Source organism: Triticum urartu, chromosome 6A (assembly GCF_056163025.1).
Source record: "Triticum urartu cultivar PI428250 chromosome 6A, HENAU_Tu73, whole genome shotgun sequence".
NCBI lineage: Eukaryota > Viridiplantae > Streptophyta > Magnoliopsida > Poales > Poaceae > Triticum > Triticum urartu.
In genome coordinates, this window is record NC_141878.1 from 16,281,063 (window position 1) to 16,298,747 (window position 17,685).

A 17,685-nucleotide genomic window follows, 5' to 3' on the forward strand; every position below is an offset into this window, starting at 1 on the left:
ATATTTAAAATGACTTTTATCTATTATAAAGGTTCACGACAAGAACAAAGCACCCCAAACATAATAAAAATTACGTTGAGGCCTCTCGGCCACTGAACGACCACTGCACTGTTAGGACGAGCCGCTGATGCACCGCTATCGCCAATCTCTTACCGAAGCAGACTGACCCTATCGATGATAAGTCAAAAAAGTCTTCGTGCATGTGCCTCTAAGGGTCATCACTCCAGAGCCACAGTCGTCACTATTGAACTCTGATCTCAACTGACACAAAAAAACTCGTCGTCCTGCACTCATGGCATGAAACCCTAACCTCACCGCCCCAAGTAGACAACAAGAATATGCCAGAGCTCCGCTGAATCCACCCCGATAGAAAAATTGAGGAGGATCGGAGTCCGTAAGACTAGCTCAAAGATGAAGCGTCGCCATCTGCCACAACATCGGCCCTGCAAGGACTAGACCGAGGTACCGGGACCTCCTCCCTGTTGTCTGTAAGTGCATCTAGTGCCCCTTAGTGATTTTGGTGTATTGAAGACTTATAGGTTAAGGGACTAATGCATTTGTGAGTGTACACAGGTCTATAAGTCTATAAGGAGTTTGATATTTACAGAGAAAGTCGGCCCCTAAAAATGAAGTTCTTCGACTAAAGACTTTGGTATTCTGAAGACTTTCTGAAGACTTTGAAAGTGAAGAAATTGGTGTGATCTTAAAGACTTGGTATTCATTCGAGGAACATGAAGCGTGAAGATTTTTGTTTTCGTAGTTTCATTTTCTCTTTCTTGAGTCATAGGAAACATCGTACTGTTAAAGGGGGTCGAGGAAATACTAAGGAAAAATTTTCATGTGATGCTCAACTCAAAATCCTACACCTACCAATCCCTTCGAGTGAAGCCATTGGAAATCTCATACAGTTCAGTCAATTTCCTCAGTGACAGAGATGAAGTTCTTCTGGTCTCTAAAGAATTTGTTCTGACTGAGGAGTTAGGAATTCGCCAATGCGGATTGCCTACACTGTGAGGAACATGATAGCCCTGAGGAATTTGAGCCTCAAATTTCCGACCATTGTTGTGCTACGCGCCAGCTGTCCCAAAATATATTATCCACCTAACGGTCATATCATTGAAGGGCATTTATGTCTTATCATGTCGGGCTGCTCCCTAGGCTATAAATAGCCGCCCCCCTACAACCACTAGCTGGTTGGCTGCTCTGAGAGAAACTGACACTTGTCATTTGAGAGCATCCCATCCTCCAAGGACTTTGAGCGAAAATCATCAAGTGAGGAAAACCCAAACCCAAACACCTACAAACCCAAAGTGATTGAGTATCACTGAAGAGATTGATCCTGCATGGATCCGACGCTTGTTACCTTTGAAGATTGTGCTTCTTTCAGACGGTTAGGCGTCATGGTCTAGAGCATCTAAGAGGAATTGTGGATCACTGAGTGACCGAGTTTGTGAAGGTTCGGAAGTCACCTGAAGACTTACCATGAGTGATTGGGCGAGGTCTGTGTGACCTTAGCTCAAGGAGAATACAGTGAGGACTATGTGTCCTCGGGTTTAAATACCTAGCTGCTCCAACCAGATGTACAACTGAGACAGCAGTTGGAATTGGTCTACCAAATTATTGTCTTCACCAAGCCAACTAGTTCTATATCCTCAGCTCTTTCATTTCCTCGGTATTGTGTTGTGTGCTTGTCATATCTGTGTTTGAAGACTTTGACTGAAGACTTTCTCAATTTTCTCAGTTCAATTTCTTCAGTCTGTTTGTCTTCATCCTGTGTTATCCTGTGATTACGCTTTCTGTACTCTGTGCTTGTCTTCATTTCATCATGATGACTATGCTTGTCTTCTGTTATGTTTACTTCCGAGTACTTATTCCGCTGCAAGTAGTTCTTCGCTAAGGAATTTCCTCACTAGCAAATTCCTCAGTGAAGAATTCATAAAAATCGCCTATTCACCCCCCTCTAGTCGATATAACGCACTTTCAATTGGTATCAGAGTAAGGTACTCCCTTGTTCTGTGTGATTTTGGTTTAACCGCCTGGAGTTTTAGTTATGTCGACCGCAGGTATGATCAAGGTCTCTGCTGGGTGTCATACCTTCAACGGGACGGACTACCCCTACTGAAAGAATAAGATGCGAATGCATCTTGAGGCAATTGATAACGATCTCTGGTATGTTGTGGAAAATGGTGTTTCTTCTGTCTCACCCTCACTGAACGCTATCGACGTGAAGAGATTCAAGCAACTCGACTCTCAAGCGAAGAATATCATATGTGGCCATCTGAGCAAAGGACAGTATGGAAGAGTGAGTGCTTTGGAGACTGCCAAGCTGATCTGGGATAGGCTGTCCAAAGTCAATAAAGGAGTTTCAACTCAGTGTGACTCTCGAGTTGATGTTCTTCGCAATCTCTTCAACCGCTTCAAAAGACTCGACAATGAAAATGTTCAGCAAACCTTCGATCGCCTCACTGACATCTCAAATGAGCTTCAAGCACTTGGTGCCACTGACATCACCGACCATGAGGTGGTGAAGAAATTGCTGAGATCGCTTGATTCCTCATTTGATACTCTGGCATTGATGATACAAGAGCGTGCTGATTACAAGTCACTTGACCCCGCTGATATCCTCGAGAGGCTAAATACTCACGAGTTCCAGCTTGCTGAAAAGAGAGATCTCCATGGTTCGAGCTATGGCAGATCACGTGCACTGAAGGCCAAGGCAGTATCTGAGTCCGAAGATGATGACTCTTGTAGCAGCCTTGGTGACCCTGAAGAACCGAGTCATGAGCTAGAACTGCTCGTAAAGAAATTCCAGAAGTTCTCAAGACGTGGTCGCTTTGAAAAACCCTCAAGGAGCAATGATTCCTCATCCAGTGAGTACGAGAAGAGGCTTTGTCACAAGTGCAAGAAACCTGGACACTACATTCAAGATTGTCCTCAATGGGAAAAGGAATCGAAGAAGAAGAAATATAAGGACTACAGTTCTAATGATGCGAAGAAAAAGAAGAAATCCTCAAAATCTTCATCATCAAAATCCTCAAAGTCTTCATCTCACAAGAAGAGCAGCTCCAAGAAGGCTTGGACATTCATTGGCAAGGAAATGGACTCTGAAGCTGAATCTGAGGAACAAGAGGAAGAGGAGGCATCTGAGGACTCCGAGTCTGGTGTGGCGAGCCTAGCCCTCGCTACTGCATCCGTCAATAAGTCTATCTTCAACTCTGAAGAAAATGACCTCACCAACAAGGCTGATGAAGGCAATGATGACTATGCTCCCACCTCTTGCAGCTATTCTACAGCTACAATTTTCCGCTTTTCTCTCAATCTTAAGGATGTCTTGGAAGAAAATATACATCTTATACTCTTGATGCATTTTATATCCTGATGATTAATCACACCTTGCATGTTCACTTGCAATTTTGACACTCTGAGGTACTGCATGTTGACAGTTTGAACTCTTGCAGTGGCTACTAAACAGCTGCTGCTGCTGCTGCTACAAAGAGTTCACCCATCCTTGAAGTTGTACACCTTCCTCTGGTTTACTCATTGTTTTAACTTATGATAATTGTTGTGCTTGCTTATCATACATTACTATGCTTCCATTATCTGCTTTGGCAAGTCTATAAATTGAAATCATTGTGTTTCCATAAGATTGTAATCTTGCTATTATTTTTTATTTAGCTGTTTTTATTTTACCAGGTGTGTATGCAGTTCGGAATTCTTATGATATTATCATGTTGCGACATAGACGCTTAGGAAATTCTGATTATAATCAAAACGTAACAATTATTTACAGGGTCATTTAAATTACAACGATTTCTATATCATGAGAATTTGGAATGTGATAATTATACGTGCGTTGCACGTGCACGCTTACCAGTAGGAGAACCAAAAACTCTTCACTGAAGTGCAGTATGTTCGCCCAGCCCAGCCCAGCCCAGCCCAGCCCATCATCAGCGAGACTGGCGTGTGGGGTCACCTTGTCAGCATCATGGTCGAACCAGACCAGCGACCATTCTTCTCTTCTCTCCAAAAAAAAAGAAAAAGAAAAAGAAAAAAGAAGAGACCAGCCCAGACCACACAAATCCTCTCGCTCTCGCACCCGGCCGCTCGTTCCCCATTCCCTCGCCGCCGGCGCCACCGCGCCGCCGCAGCGCCATGCTCCGGCTCCGTAGGTGCGTCCTTGCCCAGCTCCTATCGTCTCCCTCCGCCTCCACCATCTCCCCTCTCCTTCGCCTCCTCTCCGCGGCTGCGCCCGCCGTCTCCCCTAACCCTAGCTTCGCCGTGGAGGATTACCTCGTCGCCACCTGCGGCCTCTCCCGAGCGCAGGCACTCAAGGCCTCCCCGAAGCTCTCCCACCTCAAATCCCCCGCCAAGCCCGACGCCGTCCTCTCCTTCCTCGACGGCCACGGCTTCTCCAGCTCCGACGTCGCCGCCGTCGTCGCGGGAGACCCCAAGGTACTCTGCTCCAGCGTGGAGGGATACCTCGGCCCCGTCGTCGCCCAGCTCACCGGCCTCGGCCTCTCGCGTTCTCAGATCGCGCGCCTCATCTCCTACTGCCACGGCAATTTACATCTGACATCCATCGTCTCCAAGCTGCAATACTACCTGCCCCTCTTCGGCTCCATCGACAACACCCTCCTAGCTCTCAAGCGCTGCTTATACCTTATCTCGTCTGACCTAGAGAGGGTGGTCAAGCCCAACGTCGCGGCCCTGCGGGACTCGGGGCTGGGTGATTGCGACATTGCCAAGCTGTGCGTCCCTAGTCCACGGCTGCTCACAACTAATGTAGAATCCATCCGGGCAATGGTGTCATGCGCTGAAAGTCTTGGTGTGCCTCGTGGATCTAGGATGTTCAGGCATGCCATGTCTGCTGTTGTGTTCCTCGGCGAGGAGAAGATCGCTGCCAAACTGGGGTACTTGAAGAAGACCTTTAGGTGGTCAGATGCCGAGGCCGGCATTGCTGTGTCCAAGTATCCAATCTTGCTAAGGAGGTCTAAGGACTCTCTGCGGAGCAGGTCAGAGTTCCTCATCTCTGAGGTGGGGCTGGAACCGGCATACATTGCTCATCGTCCGCTATTGCTCTCTTACAGCCTGGAGGGCCGGCTCAGGCCCCGGTACTATGTTGTGAAGTTTCTCAAGGAAAATGGATTGCTACATCGCGGCCGGGACTACTATTCTGCAGTCGCGGTGACTCCGAAGGTATTCATGGAGAAGTTCATATGCCCTCACATGGAAGCTGCACCGCACCTTGCTGAAGACTATGCGGAAGCTTGCAGAGGCGAAGTGCCGACTAGATTCAGATTTACATGAACCAAGAATTTTATGGTATTAAAGTTTGAAACTGCTTACTGCACCCCAGAGATTTCGCTTGCGGAGTAAGCTGGTAGGCTTTGTTTCAGTATCCGTGCCTAACTAGATGTTGGTTGTCTTTCTAGTATGGCTATGACATGCTGGTTTGGTCGTTGCTACTTGCTAACACCTGATGAAGCTACTAATTTATTTCTTGAGACCTGGTATGTCCATCTCATCATTCAGCAGAGAAGAGAACATCAAACTGCTATCTTGCCCATTCTCTTGCCTTATTGACACACATATTGGAACTAAGAGAGTGTGAGATCAGGTCATTGTGCAGACACATTGAAATATCTGTGACTAGTATATCTGCATTTGTATATTTGGAATACTGATATGAAAGGACCAGGATGACCACAATATGTTGATCACTGTCGAGGATGGCATTTTGATATAGTTTGTTGGTTGCTTGCTCCAGTTCTTGTTAGCTGAAAATTGATCATTTTTCTTTCTGCAGCATCTTTGTTTGAAGAGTTAAATTTTTGTTAAAGTAATTGATGGTTTACTAATTCATACGAGTATTTTCCTTTATTATTCTCCTGTATTTCTGAATGGTGTACTGGTTGATACTTTCTACCAGTATTACAATTTCTGCATACAGCCTACCAGTACAGTCTTGGTTTTTGAGAATTTGTAGCTATATGTTGATTATTACTGTTTATTAGAGCGAAGGAGAAAGACCTGGGTGACCATTTTATTTTATTTTGCATTTGGATGCCATTGTACAGATAATGCGCCTCTGCCCCCATTCATTGTTTAAAGGTGCAAACAAATTTGCCCTCTCATTTTTTCCGGTTTTAGCTTTTAAGAATAGGAGATAGATAGTCTGTCTATTCTTGTGCAATAAAGGAAAGCTCGACTATGCCATAGAAAGTGTTGTTGTTATACTGTCTGTACTTGATCCACAAAACACATAAAAGAGCTCATTGCCTCCTTGAGTTAACGGTTTGTATTCAGCAAGTTCATGTTCTGTTTATGAAGCAGGTGACTTGTGATGACTATTGGATGTCGTTCAATTGCTTTTCAACCATGCCCATCATCTTTTTGTGCTATGATGAAGCAGGTTGAGGATATTGTCCATGCAATGATATAGGCTTGCTTGCAGGAACCCATGGCAGGTACTTCATAATCTAGAGACATTGTACTTTCTCCTTTTTCATGTTCAGTCACAAACATATGTTCCATTCTCACATGAAAAATAGAACCTGCAGCTACCAAAACAAACTGTGAGCTGCATTAGTTTCAGTCACACCACTGAATTCATTGGTGCTCTCACTTCCTTTTTGTGAAAAAATGCGGTCTGGTGAATTGTTGATTAGTTCACATGGCCTAAACATGTTAGTACAGAACTAAATATCTGTAAAAGAACAGGGCCGGTATCTGAAAAAACTTCCTCCAATGTTATAAAGGAGGCCAACTTTTATTCTGGGGCAGGTACAGAAACTGAGGTGGCGTGTCGATTCTTTTATCGTGCTCAAATTTGTTGCTATGACCTGGCAGCAGTGTTCTTTCAGGCAACGGCTCAAAAGTTCATGTTGTTGAATGTTGTTTAAAATTATATATCACGTTAAAGCAGTCAAAATGTTGCAGAATGCAGTGTACGCTTTTAGAGCATTTATGTTCTATTGGTGTTTGGGTTTATATATTTACTGAATAAATAAAAAAATATGTCTGGTTGCTGCAAATAGTTCCTTTTTTCCTGTTGTGCACCTCCAAAGTGTTAGCTTTGAATTGTAGGCTTATCTCACCATGTTTATTATACAGGGAGGTGACCGGTAGCTGATAGCACAATCTGATCTTCTCAAGAACCGTACTTCGTTCAGCTGCAAGACAAGGCAAATTGCTTTAGGTTATCACGTCCTATAATATCAAATAAACATCCTATTAGTTTACAGGATCACATATTTTTAGGTTTTTAATGCGGTTCATGATGAAACAGCTAGAGCTTATCAGCATAATTTTTTGATATATACTATTACCTAACTGACATGGTATTTCAGCATAATGCGGTTATTACGTCAGTTATTTCCGAACGGAGGGAGTATCACTTATACTAATACTGATTTTAGGTGACCGCTTATCATCCTCTGTATATCACTGATGCTACATGCCACAACAAGTTTTTAGTTTTCCTTTCTAGAGATAGTTGTGCTTAGAATCAGGATATTGTCACCAGATATGCACTCCATTTACCCTTTTAAAGAGAAAGGAGCAGGCATATTTGATAGCCGGAGGCTCCTTGACAACATCCCATTTCAAAATATCGAAACAGTTATTATGTTCTTGCAATGAAATGCCTACTATTCTGATTGTTACCCGAAGTTTGTGACCGTTTTCCCAGGTTTTGGCCTTGCTGCACATTTGCGTCCCTTGTCAAATGCCACTAGATTTATGAGGGTGGGGTGATCTATTATGAGGCATTTTTTTGTGTTCTTCAAAATTTAAACGGTGGAAATGTTTTAATTTTTAAATAGACAAACATGAATGACCATGTTAATGATCCATTACTAATACCATCCGCTTGGGTGCATTCTATGGCTGAGAATAGGGGGGTGTCCCTGGCAGGAAAATGGCACACAAGAGAGATTGTTTTCTGAACTAAACTTTGGCAAAACCGCGGACAGGTACTTATGGCTTTCATGGAAGGAACTCTGAGTATCAGTGGATGTTTGGTGAGGAAGATCTTAAATCTCTCCCTGTCCGATAACACGCTGAGCAGCGAGTGCATCAGGATTGGGTGATTATTCACGGTTTTGGTTTGCTTGGCTCCACACTGCAGAAGACAAAGAATTTGTTTCAAAATCCTGGCAGGTAATTTCGGAGTTAGGAAATTGGAGTATCTACACCACTTTGTTGAGTTTGTTTAATTTATGAGAAAAGCAATGCTAATGTGAGATTCTGTTTATGTTCAGAAGGCAGAATTAGGTCAACAGAACAAGTATTACTATGATGACAAGTTGAAGCGATTGGTAGTGGAAACAACTGCTCATTTATGTCACAAGCTGCATCATTGAGTGGGACATATTATATACTCCCTCTGTTCCTTGATATAAGGTGTATAGATTTTTGAGAAAAAGTCCGAAATATAAGGTGTATTGCGTTGCACCACTCGTCTGGATAATGTTTTTAGGGATTTGACTACATTTCCTTATATTAGGCAGGCTTCTCTATTTTCTCATGTCAATTAGTCAGGTGTAATCTCGCCCAAAACTTGGGAAATTTTCCCTCCACATGCGTTCTTTAATTTCCGTGTCAAAAACTATACACCCTATATCAAGGAACGGAGGGAGTAGTATACAAGCGTAGTTCGGTGTCAAGCAGGCGCTAGATCACCTGAACGTCCTTATGCTAAATGGAAATTCATTTGCCTTGTGCTTTGTGTATGGTATGGTGTGTACATCTTTGATTCAACTCAACATTTTCTACATATCTTACGCTGTAAGTAAATACACTATGCTCCCTAATTTTTAAGCATCGCAATCAATTGAGGACTAAATTGGGAATTGGATCATTTGATTTTGACCGGGTCAACAATTTCTCAAGAGACTTTTTTGTGTGTGAATAAAGACTCTTATTCAATTCTTTTAATTCGTTGTGGTTCTTAATCTTGAAGCTTTTTCATTCAATTGAGGTATCCAATTTCAGATTTGATTCATGATTTTGACCGGGTCAACGGTTTTAAAAATCAATTGGGAGCAACCTGGCCTATAAAAACATATGAATCCTGCGTGCCGTCTCATCACCTAGAAAAAAAAAGCATCAATATGCGATATTGTAGCACCAAAATAGTGCATGCAAACACCAATGCACAAAATTTTCCCACGTAAGTATGGGTTGATTAGCAGATAAAACAAAATCACACTGCAAAAGGCCCATCAAAACACCGTATTGTATATAAAAAGAACACACTCCATCATCTCCCCCTAGCCAAACCAAATACACCCTCGTTTCCAATATATAAGGTGTATTTGTTTTTTGAAAAGTCAAATCTATTTAACTTTGACAAAGTTCATGGTGAAAAATATCAGCATCCACGATAATAAATAAACAAAATATGTAAATTAATTTCATGATGAATCTAATGATACTAATTTGATATTATGGACGTTAATATATTTCTCAATAAATTTGGTGAAACTTAAAAAGGTTTGACTTAAAAAAAAACTAATACTACACCTTATATTTTAAAACATACGTAGTAAAAGAATTATGAAAATCCAACAACACGAATGGCACAAGAATGTTCACCCTACTCTTCTAGTCAATGATGATTCTCTTGACTGCTAGGCAAAATAGGAAACAACTAATGTGATTGTGTAGTTTTTTTTTTGTTGAGAATCATGTGATTGTATAGATAATGCACGGATGTCAATAAGAAAATGTAAAGTTTGGTCAAAAAACAAACTTCCTCCTGTGAGCTACTCCCTCCGTTCCGAATTACTTGTTGCAGGTATGGATGTATCTAGATATATTTTAATTCTAGATACATCCATTTCTGCGACAAGTAATTTAGAACGAAGGGAGTAGATGTCTCCAACTTTTCCTTTTGGATATTGAGCTAAACAATTTGTTTGGACGATTTGAAGATATTGAGACCAACTAGATACCTAGGGAAAGAGCAACTAGCACAAGATACTAATACTTTCAGGTCTTGAGAGGCGAATAGGAATCGTACCTAGTTTTTGAAAAAATGCGGTAAGAAAGTAGTAGAAGGTGCTCTTGTAAAATTCACAATCAGGTCGAATTCAGGGCAAAGAACACTTAAAATCTTTATCCGACGGATGGAAGTGCATCAGTTTTTGTGTCATTAAATTAAAAGAGAAACAAAGAATAAATTCAGTTGTCTTTATATAGGAGAACCAAAAACTCTTCGCTGCTGTATGTTCGCCCAGCCCAGCCCAGCCCAGCCCATCATCAGCGAGACTGGCGTGTGGGGTCAGCATCAAGGTCGAACAGACCAGCGACCATTCTTCTCTCTCAAAAAAAAAGAGACCCGCAAATCCTCTCGCTCTCGCATTCGCACCTGGCCGTCGTTCCCCATTCCCTCGCCGCCGGCGCCACCACACTGCCGCGCCGCCACCACATCGCCGCGCCGCCATGCTCAGGCTACGCAGCCACGTCCTCGCCCATTTCTTCTCGTCTCCAGCCACCTCTCTCGGATCCCCTCTCCGCCGCATCATCTCCGCCGCCGCGCCCGCCATCTCCCCGAACCCTAGCTTCTCGGTGGAGGAGTACCTCGTCTCCACCTGCGGCCTCACCCAAACCCAGGCCGTCAAAGCCTCCGCCAAGCTCTCCCACCTCAAGTCCCCATCCAAGCCGGACGGCGTCCTCGCCCTCCTCGCTGGCCTCGGCCTCTCCGGCGCCGACATCGCCGCTCTCGTCGCTAGGGACCCGCAGCTCCTCTGCGCCAAAGTGGAGAAAACCCTGGCCCCCAACGTGACGGGGCTCACCGGCCTCGGTCTCCCGCCTTCTGAGATCGCATGCCTCGTCTCGCTCTCCCATAACAGCTTCCGCTCTAGATCCATCACCTCCAAGATGCACTACTACTTGCTTTCTCTTTGGGTCCTCTGAGAACCTCCTCCGGGCCCTCAGGATGAACTTCTACCTTCTCTCGTCTGACCTCGACGGCATCGTCAAGCCCAATGTCACCTTGCTGCGGGAGTGCGGGCTAGGTGCTTGTGATATTGCCAAGTTGTGCATCTCAACTCCGAGGCTACTCACCACCAACCCCAAGCGTGTCCAGGCGATGGTGACATGCGCTCAAAACATAGGTGTGCCCCGTGGCTGCGGGATGTTCAGGCACGCGCTGCAGGCTGTTGCATTTCTCAGTGGAGGACAAGATCGCAGCCAGGGTGGAGCACTTGAAGAACACGTTCAGGTGGACGAATGCTGAGGTAGGCATGGCTGTTTCTAAGGCTCCAATGGTGCTGACGCGGTTGAGTGGTGTGGTGTCGTGCCGTTTGGCGGTGGATCAGGGTTTCGGGCCCAGATCCAGTTGTCGCGGGCCGTCGGCGGGATGCGGCGGTGTTGGCTGCTTTGGCCCGCGCGGGCGGCTGCACGTGGTGGGGGCCGGCGACTCTGGTTGGCTGCGGGTGGATCTGGAGCGGCCGCTCCTGACCTGCTTCTCCTGCTGGACGGCGCTGCTCGGCCGGGCCGGCGTTCTGGGCGGCGGCGCTGCTTCGTCCCAGGTCCGGTTCGTTGATGGATGGCGATGTTGGACTCCAGGGCGGCGGCCCCGGGACGGTGGTTGATGTGTCGGTGGTCGTGGAGTTCACGCTGGTGATGCGGCGGCCGCGGTATGCTTGGTGGAGGGAGGCTCGTCTCTCGCAGCTCGGCTCGAGGCGTGGTGGTGGTCCCTGAGTGGCGATGGCGCGGTTGCTGCGTAGGGGTGCGCGGGTCAGTGGAGGTGCTGGTTGGCGTCGATCGACCACGTGGGAGTGGTGGTGTTACTGATTCGGGCGAAAGCTTGGCAGGTGATTGCTGGCCGGCGGAGGCGGCGCTCGTGGGCGTCGCTTTCTTCCTTCGAGGCGGCGTCGTGGTGATCTGTGCATCCTCATCTCTCGGGTCAAGATCTCCGAGCGAAAGTCAGGATCCTTGTTGGATTAGGCGGCGACGGCGTCTCCAATGTCGTTTTCCCTCTTGGGGGCGCTGTCTTGGAGATCTTGGTCCCTTTTGTGCTTCTTGCAGGCTGGACGTGCACCACATCGTGGTCGGCAGGTGCCCGGCCGGCGGTGAGGTTGGTTTGGCATTGCGACGCGTGTGTCAACGACGATGGTGGCGAGTAGAGCCGAGTCATGGCTTGTCCTTTTGATGTCGAAGGTCTGGTGCGCCAATGGGTGAGCCCATGCTGGTTTCTGGCTGTGACAGAGAAGTCGGCGCTGCGGGCGGCGAGGCCGCTACGGCAACGATGACTCCATGAGGGCGGCTTTCAGCGTGCGGTGCTCTCCGGATGTTGCGCTAGACTAGGTCGGTGCAAGGCTTGCAACTTTCTTCTGTGAAGCTCGTCAACAAAATCGGAGCTGCCGTGTCCTCGACATTGCGGTCGACTGTTTGATGTTGTTGTGGCCAGGTCGTCTGCGTGTGCCCCTTATGGGGTTTGTATCTAGGTTTTTGACCGGTTTTTCTCTAATTAACCAGGCAACTCTCTTCTTGTTAATCAATGAAAATAGCAAATCTTTTGCCTCGTCTCAAAAACAAAGACTCTTCATGGGAGTGCAGTATGTTCGCCCAGCCCATCATCAGCGAGACTGGCGTGTGGGGTCACATTGTCACCAGACCATTCTCTCCCTCCCTCTCTCTCTCAAAAATAAAAATAAAATGAAGAGACCAGACCACGCAAATCCTCTCGCACTTGCACTCGCACTCGCACCCGGCCGTCGTGGCCAGGGTGAACTACTTGAAGAACACCTTCAGGTGGACGGATGCTGAGGTAGGCATGGCTGTTTCTAAGGCTCCATCGGTGCTGGCGAGGTCCAAGGAGTCGCTGCAGCGCAGGTCTGAGTTCCTCATCTCCGAGGTGGGCTTGGAACCGCTGTACATTGCTCAACGGTCGGAAATAATCGGTCACAGCCTAGAGGGCCGGCTCAGGCCCGGGTACTATGCTGTGAAGTTTCTCAAGGAAAATGGATTGCTCAAGCGTGACCCAAACTACAGTACCGTTTTCAAGATTAGTGAGAAGGCATTCAGGAAGAAGTTCATATCCCCTCACAAGGAGGCTGCACTGCACCTGGCAGAAGACTATGATGCCGCTTGCAAGGGGGACGTGCCGACTAATTTCAGATTCACATAAAGACGGGCTATGATGTAATTGGGTGCTGGTTGTCTGATGTTGTATGACTGTTAGATGCTGGGTTGGTCATTGCTAACGTGTGATGGAATTGATAATTTGATCCCCAAATACTGGTATGTAATGCTATCACTCAGCAGAGAAGAAACCATTGATTGGTTATGAACTTCTCATCCTCATTCATGTTTTAAACACACTTATTGGAACAAAATAAGTGTGAGGTCAGGCCATACTGCAGTGCATTAAAATTTCAGTTTTCAAGTTAGTTGCTGGTGCATTGAGACAATGAGCCACAGTAAGGTTTCCTTCATGTGGGTGGTGCATTCCTAATATTCTACTACTGGTTTTGCAATTCATAGTTGATAATTGGAGGATCAGTCTGATGTCCGTCCCAAATTTAGGTAAATAGTCTTCTTGGTGCGGTCAATTCACCTGGCTTTAGCTTAATCTGTTTTTCAGTTATGGTTTGATATACAAATCATTTTGGTTTGCTCATATGCAGATTCATAGTGACCCGTCTTTGTTTCAACTAATGAAATACTCCCTCCATCCCATAGTGTAAGTGTAGTGTCAAAAAACGTCTTACATTATGGGACGGAGGGAGTAGATACGTATTCATCCGACTAGGTTCACTAGCAGCTAGTTGGTGTTTCTTCCTTCTTTGTACATCTTCTTTAGTTTTGCTAAAACTCAGTGGTTAGGTTATTGCTTTGGTCGGTGTGATTGTGAATATAGGCACGAAACAGTTGGTATCATGTACATCCATGCTCTGAATTCATGGTCTGAATATCTGCAGAGGCTGCAGGTTCTTAATTACTTCCCCCTAGTATCTTGTTTATTTGAAATGCTGTGCATAATGTGCTAGCCTTCTGGGGCAGATTACTTCCAACTCGCCACATATTCTGCACTTGAATTAGTTTTTGCCACCTTGGGTGTTCATCTGGAGGAAGCTATCATTGAAGTTCAGTGACGGATAGTAAAATTTGCTATATGTGTCTTGAACCATGTTTGATCTAAAAACACAAGGAATTCCAGTACTTTCTTTAACCTCCAAAGTAACTGCCGAAGCGTGCTAGAATTAGTTTAACTTTTAATTATCAAGCAGATAGGTTGTAGTTGTAATGGTCTGTTTTTTGTAACAAAGTAAGCATTTCAGAGCTGGCCGTACTTCAACCAATCATACATCAATGTTTGCTACGTGTCATTTTGCCGTGTTGTTAATGCTCTACTTATTTTCCTTGTCAATGCAGGGTTATGGTAAGGCTCCCGGGGGTAAAAATTGATTTTCCTGGAGAAGGACCTTAAAGATGCATCATTGTTCAACTGCCAACTATTTGTTGTTTTCAGTAAGACACAACCCTGTTGAAGTCTTGCAGTGATTTTTCCTCCTAGGTTTCATTAAGATTTGGTCGCTTTGTTGGCAATGATAAAGGATATTGTGTCGCAGTTCATGCAGTAAATCTATGTCATACACTTGTGTGTTTATATGTTTCATCAGGTTTGTCTGGCCTATGATGATATGGAAGCCCAACTGTACCATTGACCTTGACTTGTTCTGCCCAGCGTAAATGATAAAACAGTTCCCCTTATAAGTTGTGATTGTTTGGACTGCTAGCTGATTCCTCTTTTAGCATTTTCAAAACTCTCATCATTCCTGTGCGTGTATTTAATTCTGTAACTAAAATGCTAGGATGCACAAGTTAACTAAAATGGCAGGACTTACTGGTAATGAAGAAATACCTCTGATGACCATGTGTGCTTAGGGGATGGGAGTCGAGTTCGCTCACAAGAGATGGGCCATCATCCTTTCTAGAAAGACTTTCCTCTGGATATATAAACCCTATTCCACAGGATTTGTGATCAAAGTTTTTGTATTCCAGTCCTGAAAAGCTCATTTTTGTATCAATCGAAATAGCTGTAAACCCACAATATTTTTCATGTCAGCTTGGCTAAAAGAGGCCGACTTGCGACAGCTTCCAATTGCCTCCTCTCTCTACTCCACAGTTCATCGGAATCTAATTGTACTTCATCTGTGTCAGTGTTTTAATTTTGCACCCGATGTGCATATTTTTTTAGAAATCTTAGCAACCTTTCTGGTAGGGGTATTGTCATTTCTAATGTTAATGTTTCTCGGAGAAAGTTAGTGTCGTACTGACCTTCAATCATCAGAGTTTGATGTAAAAATCGACTGCATTTAGAATTTTATCATAGCAGTGTGTTAATTCATTAAAGGAAAGCAATGAAGCAAGTTAAATCGTAACTTCATACATGCTTAATATCGTAAACTTGAAGCATGTGCCTGTTGCAGTCCTGATGGGTACATTATACATTAATAATTTGTATGACATGGCATTCACCAATGCAGTCAGATGAAAATGTGGCTCAAACTATTGATGGATGCCCCCCCGCTCTTTTACCTGTACCCTTGTTTGTTTCTTAATAACTCTGTACTTATGTGTATCAATCTGACTATTGTTTTTCTTCATTTCTTCCTTCGTAGAGAATTGGAGCGTGTCCTTGCAGCCATTGCATATCAATGCAGTCGAAATATAGTAGGCAATCAAGATGCATTTTAGCGTATGTTTCTTTTCTGATATCTGGAATATATGTTGAGATTATAGTAACTGAAATATATGTTAGCTGCAATTTGCTAAAGGGTGATATGCTTATGATCTTATGGATGGAAGCCCTAGAGTTCAATTGCCAGGACTTTTTTCACAAGGTTAGTGTACTGCAGGCCTAGATCCTTATTTATGTTACTACAAAGCTTACGTTTTAGACTGCACCTAAGTTGACATGTTTCTATGGTCTACATTTTGCGGATTGGAGAGTTAGGATCAGCTGGCCCCGAGTGCAAAGAACTTCAAGAAACAACAAAGAGTTGTTGATGGATAATTCAGCCGGCTTGCTTCTCTGTTTGCCAATTGTTTGGAGCTACGAGGGTAACTATTTACTGTATTGTGGTAGATTTCTTTTGCTCTGATAACTAATCTATTTTAAGTTTTTAACTGATTTCAGTGTCCTAAATCTCTAGTGCAAAAACTATAGCACTGGATGTGTTGCCCTTCAGAGGTGGTGCCGGAAGGATCAGGGGCGAAGCCAACATAGAGAAGGAGGCGATTGTGATCGCAGCTAAGGGAAGCAAAAGCACGTGGAGGGGCATTCCTCAGCCTACTGGTACATGTCATTCTTCCAGCAAGCGGCGCCAGTTCCAAAATGAAGATTTGCTTAATTGTGAAAGGATGTTTTGTCTCAAACTCTATATGGTCCAAGATATACAATCATTTCTTGAAAATCATATTACTTCCATCCCAAAAAGCTTGTCTTAGATTTGTATAAATGCGGATGTTGGTTCCCTGCTCTAGTTCTTGTAAGCTGAAAATCTGCGTTCTTTCTGCAGTATCTTTGTTTGAAGAGATTAACGGCTGGCAAAGACTAAGTCTCCTCTGGTGTGCATCAATCAAGGGTTACATGTAGTTCTACTTATGCCCAGCCCGGCAAGGTAGCGGGTATATATGGAAGAAGCTATGTTGTTAATCTGTTATATCGTGATTTAAGACCAGCAAATGGTTAGAATATTAACCCTCGGTTAGCATGGTATCCAATATGCCTAGATTGATATAAATTGTTGCCTAGATTGATATAAGTTGTTACATTCACAGGCTATCTTCATGCAAACAGAGTTAGGCATTAACTGATGCAAGCTGGCTCTTCCAGATGGCATCTACTCTGTTTTCAGTGGTGGAAAAAATATATCTTCACAACTATATTGAGCCTTGAGCGTGTTCTGTAGACTGTAGTCCTTTCTTCAAAATTTTTTAAAGCTGGATGTGATACTGGATGGTCTGAATTATCGGCTGTCTAGGTTTTTTCTGCCCTGAGAATAGATCGCAAACTGTACCTGCATATTTAATAATTTTTGTGCACATTATGTTTTGCTTCCATGGTTTGTATGCTTTTGAACTATTCCTGTCTTCATTTAGGCATGGATGTGGTTCGCAACTCAGTACTTTATTTCGTTGTCCACAATATTGGCTGATAAATCAGTTAAGTGCCAACATTTGTTACACTCTATAAAACCCCACGTCAAGACATCATATATATCATAGATGACCGATAAAATTAGTCTTTTGTTACACTCTATAGCAACTTCACTAAGAAAACGGGACGTGACAACACAAATTGATTGGACCAGTATCTTACAAAACTTCCATCATTATATTAGCCACAATAAACTTCACATGTTTTCCAGCAATTCACATGACATCATTAAAATGTTATAAGTATTGGATAAGAAGAATCGACAACACATTCTTACTGGGATAGCATCTTAGGGTTCCTTGAATATATATCTCATGTCGGGTAAATCCTTAGCTCCCTTCCCCATCTTACTTTTTTTTACGGGGACTTCCCCCTCTTACTAATACTACAGAGTGGCTGTTTAGCTAGAAGATAATCAAAAGGAGAGACGTAACACTGGAATAGTTATTGGTTAGCGTGGATTGAAGGTAAGTGCACCATCTACAAGTAATCACGATTAGCATGTGGGA

The 17,685-nt window shown here is 44.2% G+C and overlaps 1 protein-coding gene and 1 pseudogene across 2 annotated transcripts; both read left to right on the top strand.

The window, feature by feature from the left end:
- Positions 1 to 4,032: 4,032 nt before the first annotated feature.
- On the top strand, positions 4,033 to 8,579 carry LOC125517476 (uncharacterized). Of its 2 annotated transcripts, XM_048682680.2 has the most exons (4): positions 4,033 to 5,012; positions 5,088 to 6,467; positions 7,114 to 8,160; positions 8,262 to 8,579. In XM_048682680.2, the coding sequence occupies exons 1-2, from the start codon at positions 4,153 to 4,155 to the stop codon at positions 5,305 to 5,307; spliced, it is 1,080 nt and encodes a 359-aa protein (XP_048538637.1). In that variant the 5' UTR covers positions 4,033 to 4,152; the 3' UTR covers positions 5,308 to 6,467; positions 7,114 to 8,160; positions 8,262 to 8,579. The 2 variants fall into 2 exon arrangements, with proteins under 2 accessions (XP_048538637.1, XP_048538629.1); XM_048682672.2 differs by having other exon boundaries at positions 4,033 to 6,467.
- Positions 8,580 to 10,034: 1,455 nt separating this feature from the next.
- Positions 10,035 to 17,167, top strand: LOC125512443 (uncharacterized; annotated as a pseudogene).
- Positions 17,168 to 17,685: the final 518 nt, after the last annotated feature.

Excerpts from the sequence above, each read along its gene's own strand:
- LOC125517476 (XM_048682672.2), top strand. The coding sequence starts at position 4,153 with ATGCTCCGGCTCCGTAGGTGCGTCCTTGCCCAGCTCCTATCGTCTCCC.